General features: G+C 32.8%; 4 protein-coding genes and 1 non-coding gene across 5 annotated transcripts; 3 read left to right on the forward strand and 2 right to left on the reverse strand.

Moving 5' to 3' along the window:
- Positions 1-638: 638 nt before the first annotated feature.
- Positions 639-2,212, reverse strand: LOC141614647 (transcription factor ORG2-like). Its single transcript, XM_074433394.1, has 3 exons — positions 1,862-2,212; positions 1,394-1,771; positions 639-734 (listed from the first exon to the last, which is right to left on the reverse strand). The coding sequence occupies exons 1-3, from the start codon at positions 2,210-2,212 to the stop codon at positions 639-641; spliced, it is 825 nt and encodes a 274-aa protein (XP_074289495.1).
- A 2,459-nt stretch (positions 2,213-4,671) lies between these two features.
- On the reverse strand, positions 4,672-4,752 carry TRNAL-AAG (transfer RNA leucine (anticodon AAG)). The gene has a single exon. It is a non-coding gene; the product is annotated as a tRNA-Leu (tRNA).
- A 2,049-nt stretch (positions 4,753-6,801) lies between these two features.
- On the forward strand, positions 6,802-10,004 carry LOC141614648 (uncharacterized). Its single transcript, XM_074433395.1, has 11 exons — positions 6,802-6,966; positions 7,053-7,320; positions 7,403-7,487; positions 7,583-7,713; positions 7,807-7,891; positions 8,680-8,753; positions 8,987-9,077; positions 9,152-9,275; positions 9,352-9,534; positions 9,631-9,708; positions 9,822-10,004. Exons 1-11 carry the CDS (start codon positions 6,802-6,804, stop codon positions 10,002-10,004), a joined length of 1,467 nt encoding a protein of 488 aa, XP_074289496.1.
- Positions 10,005-15,712: 5,708 nt separating this feature from the next.
- Positions 15,713-19,937, forward strand: LOC141614650 (uncharacterized). The gene is made up of 10 exons (XM_074433396.1): positions 15,713-15,809; positions 15,898-15,999; positions 16,140-16,268; positions 16,379-16,451; positions 16,932-17,329; positions 17,431-17,868; positions 17,966-18,512; positions 18,603-19,156; positions 19,293-19,550; positions 19,669-19,937. The coding sequence occupies exons 1-10, from the start codon at positions 15,713-15,715 to the stop codon at positions 19,935-19,937; spliced, it is 2,865 nt and encodes a 954-aa protein (XP_074289497.1).
- A 245-nt stretch (positions 19,938-20,182) lies between these two features.
- Positions 20,183-20,569, forward strand: LOC141614651 (uncharacterized). The gene has a single exon (XM_074433397.1). It carries the CDS (start codon positions 20,183-20,185, stop codon positions 20,567-20,569), a length of 387 nt encoding a protein of 128 aa, XP_074289498.1.
- Positions 20,570-21,984: the final 1,415 nt, after the last annotated feature.

A 21,984-nucleotide genomic window follows, 5' to 3' on the forward strand; every position in this document is an offset into this window, starting at 1 on the left:
TATTAAATCAATAATAATAAATAAAAAATTCGATATGCCCTATATTCCTGATCCAAACTCGACCCGAATAACCGACTACCAACTTTAAATTTTTAATAAACCACTTGTACATGAAAATATAGGTTATTATGCAAAAACATGTTCATCGATCTAGCAATAGTACTATAAAGAGTATGTTTAGGTATAATAACATGAAAAGTTCCTGTGTCTTTCGGGAGGACCGTCCTCCTTATACCTGAACATTGCTTGATGATTGCGATGATTATGCCTTCATAAAGAGAGTGAATAGCATTCGACAGGAACCCTAATTACTAATAAGCTTGTCAACTTTTTCATTAGAAGAAGTTGCCAAAAGACCTCAAATCAAAGGATTTAACTAAAAATCACACTATTTTCGAAGTTTTATGTCATAATCTATAAATGTTGACTTAAGCTCAACATACAGTATCATCAATTAGTTTCTTGTAAAACCGTTAAGGTTAATTACACCGCGTACAACGATTTTAAATATTATACACCTCATTTAATAATAATAGTAATAAACGAGATACATAAACAGTTACTCCGTGCTCCATAAGACACGTACGAGTCGTATTCGAGAATTTATACAACATGATCTATATTTAATTCCTCTTCTTCTATTGGTATGCATGGTACATCAAGTTCTGTTTTTGAATAAAAGATGGTAACTCTTCATTCAACTTGTCGCAATTCACAATAGTGGCTCCATCAATCTGTTACATAAACCACACACATATAATTTGTTAATTCAATAGTTTACGTATGATGGTATACATATAAGTTGAATATTATCATAGTATACTTTTGCTATCATACAATTAAATATACTCCGTATATATATATAGTATCATCTTTTTGTAAAATAAACGAATTTAGTGAATCGTTACGTAGTCTTTAGCATCTAAGTATATTCTCTTACTTTACGACGAAAAAAAAAATTAATTTCTATGTATGCTTAGTTAGGTATAGGTTGAAACATCACTTATGCTTTTATACCCTTGATAAAATTTATTATATGGTGGTGACGATGGTATCGAAATTGGTTGAATAATATATGAATATGACCTAATTTGATAGAGAAGATTCTCATTTTATAATAAATTGATATATTTTGTTCAAGATGAGAAGAATAACCAAGTTGACCCGAGTCATTGACAATGTGCAATTTTAGAGTCGCGAACTAAAACAACAACTAAATACGAAGTACTAGTTCAAATATGAATTGATGGCGTTGTACCAAAGCTTAACCTTTTTTATTTCATGAATTTAAATATATATTTATATATGAAGTTTATAATTGGAGGAAATAAAGCATAAAATATGAAAATAGTGATTAATAATAAATTGATGAATGAAGAAAAAGAATACTAACCCATAAATGTAAATTATAGAAAGTGCTTCCTCCAAAGGTTCGGAAAGATGAAACATCGAGGACTCGAAGGCCATCCGTCTCAAGCTTAAGAATCAATTCAGGCAACAATATGTTGTCTAAACTTGATATTTGGATCATAATTTCTTTATCTCCTAATTTACTTGTCGAAATTGAGCATGAATGTTTGTTCTTTGAGGCGTTTTCTACTTTTAATTGCGACTTTTGCTCCTGATTAAACTCACTTGTTGTTATTCCTTGCAATAGTGAAAGCTTGGATAAAAGATTGTCTTTTTTATGAATTAGATCGTCCACTTCCTTTTGTAAGCCCGGTATGTACTTCAAAACCCGACCTACTGTGGCAGGAATGCTTAGCTTTTTCTGTAATAATCGAAACAATGTACATGGTTAAAAAATATACGTAAAATATACGTGAAATGATCTAATTATGCAACATAAATAGATAATTACCGTATGATCATTAGTCGGAAGCAAAGAACGAAGAGTAGAATACAAGTAATTAATCTTCTTTCTACGATCTCTCTCGCTTGCATTATGATTAAGTTTCTTAGCCAACACGGTTCCACAAAAATGATCCTTGGAACTTACATTCCTTGGTGATTCACTTCTCTTCATAACTCCATGATTTTGAACATTATAATCATGATTATTATTATTATCTTGAACTAGAGATGTTGATAAATTAGGAAGAACAAGAGAATCCAAATTCCAATTATCCATATTAATCAATTGTTGTGTCCCTATTTCCATAGGGTACTCCCATCCTAAATTAGGGAATAACAAAGGAGACATTGCCAACATTTTTTTTTCCCTTGTAATTAGCTAAAGTCAAGGAGGGTTAAGTTAATATTAGATACTAATTATGGTTATGAAGATGTGTAAATGGTTCAAATGAGTATTTATGTTGGTGATTATGTTTTTTTTTGTTCCTCAACTACTATACTTTTATACTTATAAGTTATAATCTAGTGAAGTATTAAGAAGTAATTAAAAAAGTGAAGAAAGATACTCAGCTCCCTCCGTCCCGATCATTTCTTGTCATATTCCATTTTTGAATGTCTCAGTCAATTGTTGTCATTTCTATTTTAATAATGCGTTTGATGAGCAATTTGATCATTAACATTCAATTTAATCCACTTGTTATCTAACAATTGGCTCCCTCCTTTTTCCTTAATTTTTTTACGAAAATCAAAGGCTAACAATTGATCAAGACAGATGGAGTAATAATGCCTAATTTTTAATTAGATCGTCTTTACTCGCTCTTGCTATTTGATTATGTGATAAATTCGTAACAAGAAGACGACGTTTTTGTTTAATATGTAGTTGGATGTGTGTGTATGCTCGTGCTTTGCTTAAGGTAGCATATGGAGTATTTTAATCACCTATCAACTTGTAAACACATGAGTACAAAGTAAATTTAGATTTACTATGTTAATAACATGGATGGTAGGGTATAGTGATTAAAACTTAGATAAAACTGTAAAACGTCTCAGGTTCAAGCTTCATTAATGGCAATTTTACGGCCTAAAAAGGCCTGGGGCTATGCCTTTTAAACTTCAACCCTTCATCCCCTAAATCAGTTAATCTTAAGCTTACTTCATTGACTTTAATTGATGAGGAAATAAAATAAAACAATAAAAAAAAAGTTAAAAACAAAGCACGCCTGCTCATGTAGGAAATGTGGTTATTTGTAGGGCTGAGCAAAATTATACGATACGGTTTTATTATACGTATTCGATACGCTATATGAATTTAATTATACGGATATCCGATACGAATTTCCAGATATCTGATACGGTTCCTTAAAAACCGTATCGGATAAGAATCGGCAAAATATGAAACCGGATATACGGTATCCGATACGGTTGCCTTTTTTCTAGAATAAAATATTAAAATATATATATATACATAAATTACAAACTATCCAATATGTTGGTGATTAAACTTTATTAGTATTAGTATTAAACTTTATAAGTTTTTTACTCTTATAACTTTTTAAAATACTTTTAAATTACGAAAAAAAAAAAACAATCACACATAGAAAAGAAAAAAAATATATTAAATTACACAAGTGAGGCTGGAAACCGGATACCGGATATACGGTTTCCGAATACACGAAAAAACTGGATATACGTTTTCCGTATATACGGAAAAACCCGTATCGGATAAGGATACTGGAGATTTAAAAAACCGGATATCCGATACGGTTTCCAAAACCGTATCGGGTATCCGGTTTTGCTCACCCCTAGCTATTTGGGTGAAACAGCTTGTTTTGCTGATCGGTCCATGCATGAAGTGATGAAGAGCTGTCAAAAGCTGACGGATACGATGAATCCAATCCGACTCCATAGAATCAGAAATTTAGGTGAACCGAAGCAGACTCGACCCCACCGTTTAGTCCGAAATTTAGGTGAACCGAAGCAGCTCTAATTGTTCCAACTCTAACCTCACCTGACGTGACCCGTGACTCAATATTGACTCAATTTGCGCACCAACCTGGTTTATTCCTCAATTTTAAAATCGTATGTTTAACTGATAGGGGTTTTGGAAGTTAATTATAATCACTCTTCTATGTGAGATTTTCAATCAATATTATATTTCCTTCACAAAGAAATAGCAACATCTGTCTTATAGGCAGTGATAGATCAACGAGGTCTAACTGTCTGGTCTAGCTACTAACCTACAAAACGACTTGCAATAGTGGGAAGTGCTGCAGCCAGCAGCGAAGAGATTAGCAGCTGGTCGACATCCGCTCAGGGTCTTTTGTTGCCGTTTTAAATCAGTGTACCTCCCCACTTTCAGAATTAGACTCAATTAAAACAACTAAGTATGCAATTTCGGTCTGTCACTGCAGTTTTTCAACTACAAACTTAACAATTCATTACTTAGTCGGCTAGCCGCTATCTCCTCCAAAAATCAATGCATTACCAACTACTAACACTAGTCTAACTACAAAATCCGACATATACTACGTAGTATATTACATATAACTAGATTATTATACAGCATATGAAGCGTCAAAATCCAAGTTTTCTTTACTACATGTCTACATGATTCTCAAATATATAATGGTGCACAAACTAGATTAAATACTGCATGATCAATGATGGCTGGCGTCTGGTGAGCGCACGAAATCTAACAATTTTCCAGCTTAATTATCAGAACTAGGGACAAAGTTAAACTCAAGTGGAAACCTTTCCCATTAGATAGTGCAAGTGTAATAGTGCAGGTAGAAGAATAGAAGTATAAAATAAAAATAATGTTGAGAGTGGGATTTGAACCCACGCCCTTTCGGACCAGAACCTTAATCTGGCGCCTTAGACCAACTCGGCCATCTCAACTTGTTGATGTCTATTCCCATAATTATATTAAAGTAAGTTAAAGAAGCGTAAGAACAAGTGAACAAGACTACAGTAATCATATTCATTTGCATCTTGGGACGGCTAATCAGTGTAAATCGACAGTGCAAATCACCACATCCGGGTCAATTAAGAATTTATAACTGTTCTGTCGATATTTAGATTCGTTGAAATAATTAATTTGGAAGTAAGAACATATTGTTGTCGATGGATTTTAATAAGTTATCATCTACACAGTCAACACGGATATTGAATTGAGATTTACTAAAACAAATCTTATTTATATTAAATCTTAATATCGAATCCAAGATCATATTCAAATTTGTATGAATATTCACGAACTCGTAAATTTTTATCCGTGGACACATTCATTAGCACCTCCCCAGATTTTAGAACTTTATACATTAATAATAGATAATGATACGGCGCCACACATATTTGGCATGTACCCATTATTATTGGGACCCTCACTTATTGCATGTGAGAGGGTGGCGCCGAGATTGGGCGCCACCGGGTAACGCTAACTCATTTTTTAATAATATATGTTGCTTTCTTTAAAAAATTGGAGGTAGGCTTTTATGGTCTACATTCCGCCTTTCCTTTCTACGTCCTTGTGGCGTAAGTGCACTTTGTTTACTCTTGATGGGTCAAGGGTCTCGTTGGTTTCGAGATAATATGTATCATAGCCAAGGAGATGAATCTCCGAGACACATTTTTGTGTCTTGTTGCAGGTATTTCTCTGAAGCTCAATTGATTAAGATGAATAATTATTTGTTTGATCTTTTGGCCACCCGTGATCGTCACTTCAAGAAGGCTGTAGTTGATTCTCATATTCAGCCGTTCGTTCGCCATCACATACTTGTGTAGTTGTGTTACTCGATGTAGTCACTTTGTTGTTTTAGTTTATGGTATTACTAAAATAAGTGCATTTGACCAAATGAGTCAAATACCATCTGTATAAAAACTCTTTATTTAAAGCTGCCAACAAAAAAATAGACCATTAGAGTAACTAAAATTGCTTTTTTTCATTAAGGTATTCTAAACTGATTGTCGTATATAACCACAAATTATTTAATATTTACAATTCATAGTTAATAAAAGACACTCGAAAATAGTCAGTCATCAATACTACTCATCATCGCGCATTTACACATTATAAAAATCGGAAAATTTACCTACTTTAATCCTATTCATTAAAAGAACAACCACAGTGCTGAGTTGTCAGCACGTGGTTGTTCCTTTGACTTTTCAATGCAAATATGTAAACCCTTATTTTCAGGAACCACTAAGTATTTCTGAATTAATTACACAGCCTTGCTTTTATTAACATAACGTACAATACAAATTACATCACCTTTTTTTTAAAGTACAATGTTCTATTAAATACAAAAATACAAATACAAACTCTACAATACAAATTATATCACTTTTTTTAGAAATTTTCAGTATTCAATTTAAATAATATAAAATTACAGCAGCATAATATAAATTACAGCAGCAATATAATATAAGTCTAAATAATATTACATTAATTTCCAATTCAATATAATATAAATATTAATAATAATATAATATTACATAATATATAATATAATAATAAAATAAAGGGCCCCTCAGATCTGGATAGAGAGCCAATCATCATCGGGGCAATACTTGGAGCAAAAAATACGGCAACTACTATCAAGCAACAACCCGCTTTTGAATTGTAGCAATAACAGGCTACCCGGTAGAATCACAATGGACCCAAATCACTATGGATAACAGACTAACATCCCCATAAAATATCAGTGATCCATTAATGAACCCTAATAAACCCTCATGTTTTTTAGGCACTTGAACACATGATTCCACAACTCCTAAAACTGCCTCCATAACCCTTCACCACATTCTTTTCAACCAACTTTCACATATTATTTTATATATTATAGATATTATATCTTTCTTCATTTCATCTGCTAAAAAAACAAAAACGTAAAATTTGTCAAAAAAACAAAAACGTGAAATTTGTCAAAAAAAAAAAAGGAAAATACTATGGCAACAATTATGGTACCAACAAGAGTGAAAGCGATGGAAGCATACAAAAAGACATATGAAGTCACGGTTCGGGTTCTTAGAAAATGGATTCGAGATTCCGATGAACAAGATGTTACGAAAAGAACAGTGTATGGAATGGAGTTCATTTGTATAGACAGTGAGGTAAATTTCTTTTACGATTTCAATATTTTCGTTTCCACTAAATAATGACGACCGTCTTTAAACTTAACAAATTTAATATCGTTTAGGGTGAGCTTATTCAAGTTACTGTAGCAAACACACTTGTGCGGATTTTCAAACCAATGATGCACGAAGGAAAAATTTACACTATTTCAAAGTTTCTGACGGAAAACAATATTGGAAAGGACAGAGCAACTTTTCACAAATGTAGGATTGTGATGCAATTTACAACAAGAGTGAAAGAAGTTGATGGCCACGAAATACCATCTCAAGCCTTCACATTCGTAAGCATCGAAGATATTATTCATGGGAATGTCGAAAATGAATACTACATAGGTGAACAAACTCACTACTTTTTTATTTATGCAACCAAAAAAATAATCTAACAAGAATAACAAATGTTTATTTTCATGTGAAGATGTTATCGGTGTTTTAACTCAATTTCATGAGTTTGAAGAAATAAAGGGATACAAGAAATTGTGCATTGACCTAATGGACGAACAGTGAGCTTTTATAACATAGATCCCTTTTTTAATCTTATAATCTTAATCATGTAATCATTTCTCATTATTTAAATTTAAATTACAAACATTTACAGGAAAAGGAGAATAAAGCTAACTGTTTGGGAACGCTACTTTCCCGAGATAGCGAAGCTACAAGAACAATGCAAGTACTTGGATGAGAAACCAATTTTGGTCCTCAAATGTGTCCAAAGGAAAGAATGGTTTGGTAAGTATCAATTCACCCAATTTCCAAACAATCAGAATATATTTACATTTAAATTTATTTCCTTCCACCTTATAAATTTTCTTTTTACAACAGGTAACGTGTCGCTTTCAACAACAAGAGGGGCGACAAAATTTGAACTCAATCCAAATATTCCACAAGTAGAGGAGTTCAAAAACAGGTTTCATAATCTGTTTACAAAAAGCTTTACTTTTAAATTTCACTTCTATCCTGGTGTATAAAAGTTAGTCGTTACAGAACCTTTAAAACGGTTATGTCCATGCAATGTTAAATCCCTACAATTTTTAACTTACACATTTTGACATAACTATGACATAATATGTGTATAGTTTGATGATGATAACAAAATAAAACACTGAACTTCATGTTTAGATTATCTAAATATTTGAATCCGCCAAAAAAAAGCCAATGAATGGTTTATATTTAAAACTATTGTTACACTAGGAAGGAAATTATCCGTTGTTTTTTTATGACATATAATGTGTATAGTTTGATGATGATAACAAAAGTAAAACACTGAACTTCATGTTTAGATTATCTACTTATCTGAATCTACCAAAAAACAGCCAATGAATGGTTTATATTTAAGACTATTGTTACACTAGGAAGGAAATTTTCAGTTGTTTGTTATAGAAGCACTGTTTTGCCTGCAATATTTTCACTTTTTATAACAGAAACACTACTATATTTACAACTACAACAAGAACACCATTTTTCGCACCTTCCAAAATGACCCAAACTCGAATACAAATCACACAGCCCTTTCACCGGTGACTGGCCGGAGAGTGCCGTTTATATTATGATTATAATAATTTGTGAAACTCGGTCGTTGGTGTATGTTTTACTCGATATTTAACCCATTAGATTATTATAATATTCTAAGTAGCATAAATCAGTCACATACCTTTTATAATTTGATGACAACTTCATTATAATGCGACTTTGAAGGATCAAGGCCATATCAAATGATGCTATTTCTGGTCCAATTGGGAAAGCATCCAAGGAAAGTAACATCTTCGCAGGTGCAAAAAATAAAATCATTAGCATCAATCCAAGGAACAAATAAGGTAAAGATTTTCTACTTAACATTCTGAACTTTTAAACAAACTCATAAGTCGATGTTTTTATTTAATAACACTTAAATGAATCAACTTTCTTTTTTAATTATAGGCCGGATACTATGTGACAGTAGTCTACATTGAAGAAATGAACTTATCTGTTCATTGGTATTTTAACTCCTGCGGCAAATGCCTAGGAAAGGTTACTCAAGAAGCTGATCAACTATGGTATTGCAAAAAACCCGGTTGTAAAGTAGAAAATATTGGGGTTCCCAAGGCATACCCAAGGTAATTTAAAATCTAAAACGAAATTATAGCTACAACTAACAACTACTAATATTTTTAAACGATTTAAAATACAGATTCCAACTAAAAGTCGAGGCAAGTGATGGGGATCAGGTTAGGGCACAACTTATGTTGTGGGACTCCCCAATCTCTAAAATTGTAGGCAAACAAGCATCAACAATACTAGAGGCACAAGAAAGGGTACAATATCCTTGATTTAAAATATGTCTTCATTTTTATTGCATGTGGAACTTGACTAACTCATGTGAAAAAACAGGAAGGAGACAAAGAGGCGGTGCCCCTTGAATTTCGTGAGATTATGGATCGTGAGTTTATCGCCAAAATCTTGGTCGACCAAGAGTACAATATACGTCAAAAATCAATTTGCTACAAAGCAACCCAATTGTGTGGCGACAAGGATGTGATAGCCAAATGGAAAGAACTAGAAGAATGCGGAAAGGTACTTTTATTATCACTTACAAGACGAAAAATTATTCCAAAATTCAATTCATAAGACTAACAACTATGACGAACACCTACTATTCTGAAAATAAAGGCAACGGAAAGCAGCGGAAAAAATTCAGCAATAACAATCTCTGGAAGTGAGATAAGCAACACAGAACTCATGCTATTGGTAAGTAAATCCATTCATTGATATTTTGGATAACACATATATAGATTACACATATATGCTTAGACCATTTTAAAGACCAATTTTAAATGATGTTACTATTATTGTACTACCAGGAAAACGTGAAGACGTATGACGAGGAGGAGATAGAAAACACACCAATTAGCAAATTGCCTCAAAAGCGAGCATGGTTGGAAGATGACGGCTTCGAAATAACTGAAGTAAGAGAAATGTCAGCGGATCAAGGGTCATCAAGCAAAGCAACTATTCCAATCAAGAATATCAAAATCGAGAAGTAGTCGTGCTCTTTGTTTTGTTACGAGAGCCTTATCTTGAATTATGCTTTTCAGTTTACGTTTGAAGACTTTTTAGTACTTTTCGTATTTGTTTACGTTTTGAACAATTTGTATGACGTTTGAAGTTTGTTTGTTTTTATAAGTGCAGTGGTGCTTTCGTATTTTAGTTGAACATTGTTTGTTAAACAGTTAATTCACAAAATATAAAGAAGGGAACTTATCTTAACAATCTTCAACCAAAGATTTCCACTTGCTATGATTTAAGCATTACGATTAATATACAATATAAAAACAAAGGACTGTTAGGTTTAAAATAAGACAATATTAAAAGCTAAAGAAGGAAAACATGACAAAAAAAATTGCAAAATAAATATAAGAACCATCAAATTATACAACGAAAAATAACTTCAAATTATACCTACTACGGAAAACTGACATAAATGAGCAAAAAATATCACAGACAGTCGATTTATGAATTGGGTTAGACGAGTTGCACGGTTCCAACAAAAATACCACGAAAAATAACTTCAAGTTATACCTACTAATAGCAGCAAGTATTTCTGCAACTGTTCCAACAAAATTTTTAAGATGAAAACCGACAACTACTAAAATAATACTAATCATATTGAGATGTTACGAAAATATATCACCATTCACCTATAATTTTCCCCTAAATTTCAAATAAATATGTTGTTATTCATACAACAAAGAGTATCAAGGATCGATTTAAGAATTGGGTTAGCACGAGTTGCACGGTGTTAACACCAGCTTTAAAGACCAGTTCACATATGGCACGGAAAACAGAATTACAAGCAGTTTATATCTTTCCATGAGTCCTAAGCTAACAGTCGTCAATTTTAGTTACTAATTTCATTGATAAATAAAATATTGCAGTTACCAGGATTTATACAATTACAACTGACAACTACAACCAGTACTACCAAAACTAGATTTATACTATTAAAACTGACAACTATTACCACTACTACCAAAACTGACAGCAGTTAAGAACAATAATATAAAAAGATGCAGCACAACATAATAGAAATATCAGATATTATAAAACGAAAACATAAACCCCTAAAAAATTTCAATCCAATTTCTTTTGGCTTCCGAATTTAGAATGATCCTAAATTGAAGAAAATATAACGTTGAAGATCATGGAAAACAAAGAAACAAGGAAAAACAGGAGAAGAAGTATAGGTAACTTCGGTACTTATCTGTATTTGGTTGTATTGAGATGGGAATAATCGATCTGCTCACCATGAATTATATAAACAAAATCCTTCAATTCCTCAGGAAAACAAAATAATCTGCAAAAAGTATACAAAATGTAAATTGTTAAGTACTAACATCAACAATGTCCATATAAATTAAGGAAAACAAAGATGCAAACTATTTTAATATTAATGGTTTATTAATTGAAAACGATTGAGATCAATTTATAGTGAAGAGTATTTATTAACATGGAAAAACGATTTGTATTATACAAATAAATCAATTTATTAACATCGACAATCTCCATGTTAATAAAAGGATTTAATGTTTGCAAACGATTTAAATCGTTAATAATACGGAAATTTACCCGTTAAATTTCCAAACGATTTCGACAAGTTTGTATGATCATTTAATATTTGCAAACGATTTAAAATTTTTATGCAATTTACAAACAATTTAAAATTTGTACAATTTTAGAACGAAATACAATTATATGATCACATCTGATAATTGTTCGCCTACATTTTCAACCATTTTTTGTTTACAACAATCTATTAATCATTTGTTGCATTGTCGTGTTGTTCTAAGTCGGCCATAACATACATTCGTCTTTGCCTATTGAAAATATTATTTATCATTTATACTCGAATAAATAAACCAAAAATGTAAAACAATTAATTAGGAAAATTAATCATATATTTACCTTATATTCACTAGATCTAAGAGTTTAGATCAAATAAAATTAACACTGAAGTAACAATCTAAAAAAAATGACACTCGAATAAATTCCGATAAATTAGGGAAACCCATTTCTTTATAAATGGATTCACATGCAAAACCCCAAAAAAGGAGTACCTTTTATATATAATCAAATTGATTGACACCGTTATGAAAAATCAGAAAATTTGTGAAATTTGAGTAATTAAAACGAAATATTGAAAAAATCGCCTAGGATTCATGTGTTACCTCCATGCAAATCACAGATCTTTGTGTAACTTAATACTTCAGTTTCAACTATTCTGACAAAGCTAGCCTCGGACATGGCTCATACGGCCATAACTTGGATTCGGCTCTGCATGTTCAAAATATAATTAATCATTTATCATTTGTACTTGAATAAATGAACATAAAAATAAAACACGAAAAATGTAAAACAATTAATCAGAAAAATTAATAGTATATGCACCTTATATTCAGTAGATCTTGGAGTATAAGATCAAACGAAATGAACAACCAAGTATCAATCTAGAAATATTTTACTTTCTCAAAAAAAAAAAATGAAACAATTGAATTGAATACATACTGAAAAAATAAGGAAAACCCATTTGTCTATAGATGAATACATATGTAATCTTCCAAAAAAAATGAGTACTTTTACTATGTAATCAAATGGATTAACACCCATATTAACAAATCAGGAAATTTGGGAACTTAATAAACCCAAAAAAAAATTTAAAAAAAAAAAGAAGCCTATGATTTAATACTCACTAGATCTAATAGTTTATGATCAAATTAAAATAAAAACCAAACGGACAATGTATAAAAATATTTGTTTCCCAAAAAAATAAGAATATACTTGAATAAATTCCGGAAAAAATAGGAAACCCATTTGTTTAGAGCGGAATACACATGCAATACTCCAAAAAGGAGTAATTTCTCAATGTAATAATATGGATTAACAGCCTTATTTACAGATCAGAAAAAAGGAGCACTTAAAAACGCAACATTGAAAAAAATCGCATCCGATTTCATATTCACTAGATCTATTGGTTTAAGATCAAATGAACATGAAAACCAAAAGAACAATCTATAAAAAATTTACTATCTCAAAAAAAAAATATTAGATACTTGATTAAATACCGAACAATTTAATGAAACTCACATTTTTAGAGATTAATACACATGTATTTCTCCAAAAACGGAAAAATTGAAAAATATCGCCTTAGATCCGGCTACTTTGTTATATTAAACATTGTTATAATAAGAACTGTAAAAATGATCCGGCGAGAGTGATAACAATGATCCGGTGACGGAAATGATGATCGGAATGTTAGAGGAGGACGGACAGAGTTGTTTATAAGAGAGGAGTATAGGAGGACGGACAGAGTTGAGAGGATTATTGTTAGAAAGTGATAAAATCGCAGATTATGATCGAAAATATGAAAACTTTGATGATGAACAACTACTAGGTGAATGAAAATGGTGATCGGAAGTGTTGAGGGTGAGGGAGATTGGTGAGTATGATGGTAGAGAGTTGGGAGAGCGGCAGTGAGGATGAGTGCTAGAGTGAGAGTGAGAGTGAGAGTGATGAGTGGGTAAGAGTTGTAATACAATTAGGGTTTAGGATAAGGTCTATATATATCCTAGGTTTAGTTAGGGTTTTTTGGCCGTTTAATTGGACTGTCATTTGTCATTGTAGTTGATTTGGGCCATTTAAATTTTGTTATTTTACTTGATTTAAATGTTGGGCCGGCTTAGTGGACAGTTATGTTAGGTCTATATCAGACTTTCATTTGCCATTTAAATTTTGTCATTTTAGTTGATTTGGGCCGTCTTAGTGTACGATCAACTATGGTCATGTATTACTTAATGGATTATCCATTTGGGCCATCTAAGTGCACGATTACTTTAGTAATCGATTAACCCGTTTGCTTTTAGTTTGGGTCGCATCTTATCTTCTTATTAAGGCTCTGTTCTTTTGGACTTAATTTCGATTCTAATCGATTCGATTCGATTCATTCACTCCATTCGATTCGATTCGATTCGATTCATTCATTCAATTGATTCGATTGATTCGATTCGATTGATTCGATTCGATTCGATTGATTGATTGATTCATTCAACATTACTATTATTATTCTTATTGATATTCTTATTATTATTTTTATATTAATGTGTTTACTATTTTTTTTATTATTATATTATTATTTTTATATTTATTATATTACTATTATATTTATTAATAATTAATTCGTATTGTTTATATTATTATATTTATATTTAATACATTTATTATTATTATTATTATTATTATTATCATTATCATTATTATTATTATTATTATATTATATTTATTATTTTATTAACATATTTATTATTATTAATATTATTCATAACATATTTATTATTATTATTATATTTAATATTATTATATTAATAAGTTATTATTTATTATTTATTATTTTATTAATATACTCAATATTAATATTGTTAATCACATATTTATTATTATTATTATTATTATTATTATTATTATTATTATTATTATATTTAATATTATTATGTTAATAAGTTATTATATTAGACCTATTATTATTATTATTATTATTATTATTATATTATTTATTTTTTAGTTATTATTATTAATATATTATATTATTATTAATAATGTTATCATTATTATAACTAATATATTATTATTATTATTACTTTATTTATTATTATATTAATATTTTATTATTTATATATCTTATTAGATTATTACTCCCTCCTATTCACCATTTTCTTCCCCTTTCCTTTTTGCACAAGAAATAAGAAATTGAATTTGGACCACATAAAACACACTACCCCACATGCTATTGAATTTGGACCACACAAATCAACCCAAAAAAGGAAATAGGGAAGAAAACATGAATAATCCGTAAAAGGAAACAGGGAAGAAAATGGTGAATAGGAGGGAGTATTATTATATTATATTAATATATTATTATTAATGAATAATATTATAATAATATTTATTATTAGTATTAGTATTATTTTTATTATAATATTTATTATTATTATTATTATTATTATTATTATTATTAATATAATCTTTTTATTATTATTTCAGTTCAGTTCAGATCAGTTCAGTTCAGTTCAGTTCAGCTCCATTAAGTTCAGTTCAGTTCAGTTCAGCTCCATTCAGTTCAGTTCAGTTCAGTTCAGTTCAGTTCAGACAATTTCAGTCCAAAAGAACAGGGCCTAAGTCTTTTATTTCGGTCTATTGTGTTTCTAATTCATTTGTGTCCGAACATGTAGCTAATAACAATCAGTCCGAATCTGTATCTAATTCAACAACGCAAGATTCGAGATACAGTAATCGTGTTCCATTGTCCGATATTAGCAATGGTAATTTTCTTATTTACCTTAATCGTATATTACTTTTTTTATTTACTGGCACGGTATGAGATAATATGATTTTATTTACATTTGTATATTTGTATAATTGCACGGGCAATATGAGATAATTTGATTTTATTTACTAATCTGATATTTTTATTGTTCAAACATAGACAATGTCAAAACTGTCTTTAATTCCTAATGGGGTTTTCATTTATTCACATATTCTATAATGTGTTTTCTTTTAAGCCACCCGGGTGACAGGAGAAGCTAGCAACTCAAACCACGGTAACAAAAGGACATATCGAACTACACTGACTACTCGGCCAGTTATAACTCCAACACCATCTACGGAAAATGATTACAACTTACCTTCGTCATTACTTTCAAAGATGGCAAGAGTTAATAGAAAAGAATTACATGTCAATAAGAAGAGTAGGAATGGTTCATCTGGTAGTTCGATTACACTGTCAAGTTGTACAACCCCGGGTTAGTTACGTTATTTTTAACGATTTCTGGTGTTCTTCAAGTATTTTGTACGTCTATATTAAAGTAATGTTGATGTTATTTTTCTTAGGTACCAGTAGTTCTCGACCAAGTTGTCCGAGTCAAAAAGAACCTGATCCTGTAACAAGATTAGTCAATGAATTGATCAGCGACTTAAGTCCAACCAATGGAGGTTCATCGAGTTGTGTTTTTTCACAAGAAGGTTTAACTTCATATTTTATGTTATGTTATCTAATTGAAGGGATGTTGTAGTTCTTCAATAGGTATGTGGTGTTGCCAAAGTGTTTGTCAATGTTTAAGTTGATTTTTTAGGCACCAGTTCCCGACCAAGCTCTTCAGTTCAACACGCTCTCGACCCTATGGCTAGATTGGTCAGTGATTTGGTTAGAAATTTAAGCGAAGAATATGACGATCCATCAAGTAGGGGAGCTAACGAAGAAGGTTTAAGTTTTTAAAATTACATATTCTTTATTATTACTGTTACGCTAATTGTTTATAAATCTTAAATATCGTCCCTTTTTTTCAAAATTCTTTAATTATTTAATTTTTAGATGTAGATCTTGAAGGATATTGGGATATTGGAGACCCCGATGTTTCATGTAACAAATGCGGTGCAATGATGTGGTACTTAGAACGAGTACGTAAGGATAGGAATACATTACATCCTACATTCTCATTGTGTTGTTCTGATGGCAAAATTACACTTCCACTTCTTAAACAACCACCTAAATTGTTGTTGGAACTTTTAAGTCAGCGACACCCTCTAAGCAACCACTTTATTGATAATATTCGGGCTTACAATATGATGTTTTCGTTCACGTCAATGGGAGGAAAAATTGATAATTCTGTAAATCAAGGTCGAGGACCATATACTTTTAGGATGGGTGGCCAAAACGTTCACCGCATCGGGAGTTTGTTACCGCCGGATCGAAATACTCCAAAGTTTTGCCAGCTTTATATATATGACACAGAAGAAGAAGTTCAAAACCGTAAGAACGCTCATAGGTATAACTGCAAATTATATATTATTGCGAATTTCATACAATATAGACTGCACCTCATGATAACCTTCCTGCGGAGTAATTATTCTTTTATATTTTGCAGCCCGAATAACCCGGAACGGTTTAATGATGACCTAATTTGTTTGTTGCAAAGAATGATCGATGAGGAAAATATATTAGCTATGCGATTCAGAATGGCGAGAGATAGATTATCAGATGATATAGAAATAGATGTCTCTATTCGGCTTATTTCAAGACGAGAAACTGATGGTAGAACATATAACCGTCCTACAGCTTCTGAGGTTGCCGTTCTTATTGAAGGAGACATTGGAAACGCCGTGGAAAAGAGGGATATTATTATTGAGAAGGAAAGTGGTGAACTTCAGCGTATATCCGAGTTGCACCCTTTATATTTAGCACTCCAATATCCTCTGTTGTTTCCGCATGGCGAAGACGGTTTGAGGCCGGGCATCCTACATAGCGAAGCTTCTCTCAACAAAAGTAAGAAAATAAACCACGAAATCAAGTAACAATGAGAGAGTGGCTTGCATTTCATCTCCAGGATAGATCTTCGTTCCTTCAATCTCCTATTCTTTTGTTAGCTGCTAAATTACTTCAACAATTTATTGTCGATGGTTATATGATGGTTGAGTCGCAGAGGTTGTCATTTCTTCGTCATAATCAGGGGTTGCTTCGTGTGGAAACGTATAAAAATCTTGCGAATGCGGTCAACCGTGGAGAAACCGAACCATCCTCTGCCGGGAGCCGTATTTTCATGTCTTCATCGGTTTTGCAATCAGATGGGTACACTATAGGTAATTTCCAAGATACTATGACCATTTGCAAGTGGTATGGGTATCCAGATTTGTTCATTACATTTACATGTAATCCAAAATGGCCAGAAATAATGAGATTTGTCTCTAAAAGAGGTTTGAGGCCGGAGGATCGACCTGATATTCTTAGTCGTGTTTTCAAGATGAAACTGGCGGAATTAATGAAAGATTTGAAAGACCGTCACATATTCGGACGTGTCATTGGAGGTGAGGTTACAAATAAATCTTTCGAGCACTACCATTCATGTTTCTTCCTAATGTCGTATGAATAAAAAACCTAAAACTGTTTTGGCTAATATTTCAGGCACGTACACTATTGAATTTCAAAAACGTGGATTGCCACATGCTCATATTCTAATATTCCTTCATCGTGATGACAAATTCCCGGAGGCCGCAAATGTAGATAAAATTATTAGTGCCGAGATACCCGATCTTGATGAAAATCCTTTGTTATATGCTCTTGTGAAGGAGAATATGATACACTGTCCATGTGGCAAAGACTTCCCTACTTGCCCGTGTATGGTTGCATCTAAGTGCTCCAGAAACTTTCCGAAGAGGTGCATCGAAAGCACAACGGTTGACGACGACGGGTATCCTGTATATAAGAAGAGGGAGAAGGGATTTACCGTGGTGAAGAGTGGACGGAAACTCGGCAATGAGTGGGTAGTTCCATATAATGCGCAATTATTGTTAAAATATCGTGCCCACATAAATGTCGAATGTTGTAATCAAGCTCGATCAATCAAGTATTTGTTCAAGTACATAAATAAGGGACCTGATCGAGCCACAATGCAATCTTCTTATCGTCGTCGAAACGAGGAGAATCCCGACCAAATAGATGAGATACAGAGGTTCCATGATTGTCGTTATATCTCAGCATGCGAAGCTGTGTGGAGAATCTTTGGCTTTGAAATCCATTAAGGGACTCCTCTTGTTGAAAGATTGCGCTTTCACCTTCCTGATGAGCAAAGCGTTGTTTTTAACGACGAAGACCCTATTGATGACTCAAAGTTCTTGGCTTGGATGGATTGTAATAAATCTAGCGAGGAGGCACAACAACTATTATATAGCCAGTTCCCGACGAAATTCGTGTGGAAACAAGAAGAACGTGCTTGGCATCCTAGAAAAAGTGGTTTTGCTCTTGGAAGAATGCATAATGTTTCCCCTAATTGTGGTGAACTATATTATATGAGAACTCTATTAAATTTCATCAAGGGTCCTAAATCTTATGAGGATTTAAGGTGGTTTGATGATGTTTTGCATCCTACATTCAGAGGTGCATGTTATGCGCGCGGGCTGCTTGGAGATGATAAGGAGTACATTGACGCTATAGAGGAAGCAAGCCGTTGGGGTTCCGGGTCTTATTTAAGAAACCTCTTTGTCACTTTATTGTTGTCTGCTGCTATAGCAATGCCAAGTAAAGTGTGGGAGAAAACTTGGAAGCATCTTTCAGATGACATCCTATATCAACAACGTAATGCGCTTCAAAACCAAGGTTAGTTGTTAAATGAGCATTTTGTGATTACTGTAAATTCATATAATATTATACTAACTCCCCTTTTATTTAAGCACTACCGTGTAATAATTGCTTAATATACTTTTAAAATGGTGTGCGCCTATTAAATTCACAGCGTTGCGATTAACGGAGGATGAACTTAAGAATTATGCATTGCTAGATATTAAAGCATGTCTTCAACGCAACGGCAGTAGCTTACGTAGGTTTGAAGACATGCCTTTTCCCGAATCATCCACACCTCATCCCGTGAACACGTTAGTATCCGACGAGCTATCTTATGACAGAGTTTCTTTAGGGGAAGAACATGTGCACCTTTTATCTTCCATGACTAACGAGCAAATGGCTGTCTACAATGAGATAATGGACGCAGTCCGTAATAATCGCGGATGTGTTTTTTTTTGTATATGGATATGGAGGGACGGGTAAAACTTTTATTTGGCGAACCTTATGTGCGGCATTGAGAAGTAGAGGACAAATTGTGCTTCCTGTAGCATCCAGCGGCATTGCAGCTACCTTACTTCCCGGTGGAATAACTGCTCATTCGAGACTTAGTATCCCACTCAATGTAGTTGAAAATTCTACGTGTTCAAGGATTAAACCAGGAAGTGATTTAGCCGAACTCTTAATTAGGACAAAGCTTATTATATGGGACGAAGCACCAATGACGCACAAATATGCTTTCGAGGTCATTGTGACAGAGTTTAAGAGATGTCATGCGTTTTTCGAACGACGGAGATATCAATCAACCATTTGGTGGTAAGGTTGTCGTATTTGGAGGTGATTTTCGACAAATACTTCCCATTATCCCTAAAGGCAGCAGATCGGAAATCGTGAATGCGTCACTATGTGCTTCAAATTTGTGGTCTGCTTGCAAGGTACGAAAAAAAAATGCACGTTTTGAATTAACTTTTCTATATGTAACGGTTAAAAATTTATTTACTCTATATAACCTCATAAATTACATATTTTTTTATTCATACAAGGTGCTGAAATTGACAAAAAAACATGCGCCTTCGAGGCGGAGATTCGTGTTCCGAACTTGCTCAGATAAAAGAGTTTTCAGAATGGATACTAAAAGTTGGAGACGGGGAAGCTGGAGATCCGAATGATGGGGAAGTTGAATTAGAGTTGCCGAATGACATTTTGATTCAGCACACTGGAGATCCTATCGCTTCGATTGTAGATGCCATTTACCCATCCCTCAAGAATCAACTATCAAATCCCGAGTATCTTCAGGAGAGGGCCATCCTTGCACCTACACATGAGATCGTTGATTTGGTTAATGACTATGTATTATCTCGAATAGACGCAACAGAGAAAATTTACTTCAGCTCAGACGAGGTTAGTAAAGATGAGAGTAATATTGGGGTCCGTGATTTGTACACCACATAATTTCTTAACTATATTAAGTGCTCGGGGCTTCCAAATCACGAATTAAAGCTGAAGGTTGGTGCTATAGTTATGCTTCTTCGAAACATTGACCAATCTCGCGGATTGTGCAATGGCACTCGACTGATAGTGACAGATTTGGGATCACGTGTGATTAGAGCAACAGTTTTATCGGGTAGTCATAAGGGCGATAAAGTGCATATTGCCCGTATTACACTTACTCCATCCGATTCCGTAAGTTTCCTGATGCGATTTGAAAGACAATTCCCTGTTGCGGTATGTTTTGCAATGACGATAAATAAGAGCCAAGGACAGACACTAGCACATGTTGGGCTTTATCTTCCAAGGTCGGTGTTTACGCACGGTCAGCTCTATGTCGCTATTTCAAGAGTGACAAGCAAAAAGGGATTGAAGGTTCTGATTTGCGATAATGATAAACGCGTGTCCAATAGAACAAACAACGTAGTGTATAAAGAAGTTTTTGAGACGCTATAGTTTAATTCACTTATGATTGTACCCCGTAACAGTTTTTTGTTGTACTTATTTCTTTGCAATTTGTCTACTTTTGTTAACTCTTATAATTTTGAGATTTTTTTTTCTGTAATTCTAGAATTCCAAAATTAATACTACCATGAAAGAGCATCTCCTATTAACAAACCTACTTCTCAACCCTACACGACAACCCCGTGCAATTTGCACGAGTATAAAACTAGTAACAACAACAAAATATCACCTGGTAATGATATTCATAAAGTGAATCCATAACCCATAACATAAACATAAAGACCCTATTTGGTAAATAACATATTGAGCGAAATTAGTAGATTCCGGCCTAATTAATAGTTTGACCAAGCAATCTACTATTTTCATGTGTTTGGTAAACGACGTATTCTGATAGCATATTGGTCAGAATCAATTGTTTTTGATAATAGCAGCATATTGCATTAGAATATTGAATTTATTCATGAAATCATTCTAGTTATCTTAAAATCTCCTATTTACCAAACACAATTTTCTAATTTTGATGAGTTGTTTGATAGTCAAACCTGCTATTGAAATCTGCTAACCGTATTCTACTAACGTTATCCGCTATCATGAATCTATTTCTACTATTTGTCAAACAGAGCAAAAAAATCACAGAATGCTATTAATCCTTCTACATAAAAAAAACATGAATCCATGGTAAAAATAACTAACTCACTATACCTTATTTTTGAACTCATAGAAATGGGGCATCATGCATGAAAACGGGTCAACTGGGTTGGGACAGTTCAGATCCCGTCAGTTTCGGATTTGCAAAATTTAAGGTTAGATCGGGCCGACTTACTTTGCGTTCTGATTTATTTGAGTCAATTAAGTTAAGAGATAATGATCAGTGAAATAATAAACATTCAGGTTACATGTCAATCTCACTTTTT

This window comes from Silene latifolia, chromosome 11 (genome assembly GCF_048544455.1).
Source record: "Silene latifolia isolate original U9 population chromosome 11, ASM4854445v1, whole genome shotgun sequence".
NCBI lineage: Eukaryota > Viridiplantae > Streptophyta > Magnoliopsida > Caryophyllales > Caryophyllaceae > Silene > Silene latifolia.

Excerpts from the sequence above, each read along its gene's own strand:
- LOC141614647 (XM_074433394.1), bottom strand. The coding sequence starts at position 2,212 with ATGTTGGCAATGTCTCCTTTGTTATTCCCTAATTTAGGATGGGAGTAC. Across the intron at positions 1,772-1,861 it reads TTCCGACTAATGATCATACG|AAAAAGCTAAGCATTCCTGC; the intron begins GTAATTATCTAT and ends CGATTATTACAG. Across the intron at positions 735-1,393 it reads TCTATAATTTACATTTATGG|ATTGATGGAGCCACTATTGT; the intron begins GTTAGTATTCTT and ends TTTATGTAACAG.
- LOC141614648 (XM_074433395.1), top strand. The coding sequence starts at position 6,802 with ATGGCAACAATTATGGTACCAACAAGAGTGAAAGCGATGGAAGCATAC. Across the intron at positions 7,714-7,806 it reads CCAAAGGAAAGAATGGTTTG|GTAACGTGTCGCTTTCAACA; the intron begins GTAAGTATCAAT and ends TTTTTACAACAG. Across the intron at positions 9,535-9,630 it reads AACTAGAAGAATGCGGAAAG|GCAACGGAAAGCAGCGGAAA; the intron begins GTACTTTTATTA and ends CTGAAAATAAAG.
- LOC141614650 (XM_074433396.1), top strand. The coding sequence starts at position 15,713 with ATGGCAAGAGTTAATAGAAAAGAATTACATGTCAATAAGAAGAGTAGG. Across the intron at positions 16,269-16,378 it reads TAGGGGAGCTAACGAAGAAG|ATGTAGATCTTGAAGGATAT; the intron begins GTTTAAGTTTTT and ends TTTAATTTTTAG. Across the intron at positions 17,869-17,965 it reads ATTCGGACGTGTCATTGGAG|GCACGTACACTATTGAATTT; the intron begins GTGAGGTTACAA and ends CTAATATTTCAG.
- LOC141614651 (XM_074433397.1), top strand. The coding sequence starts at position 20,183 with ATGCGCCTTCGAGGCGGAGATTCGTGTTCCGAACTTGCTCAGATAAAA.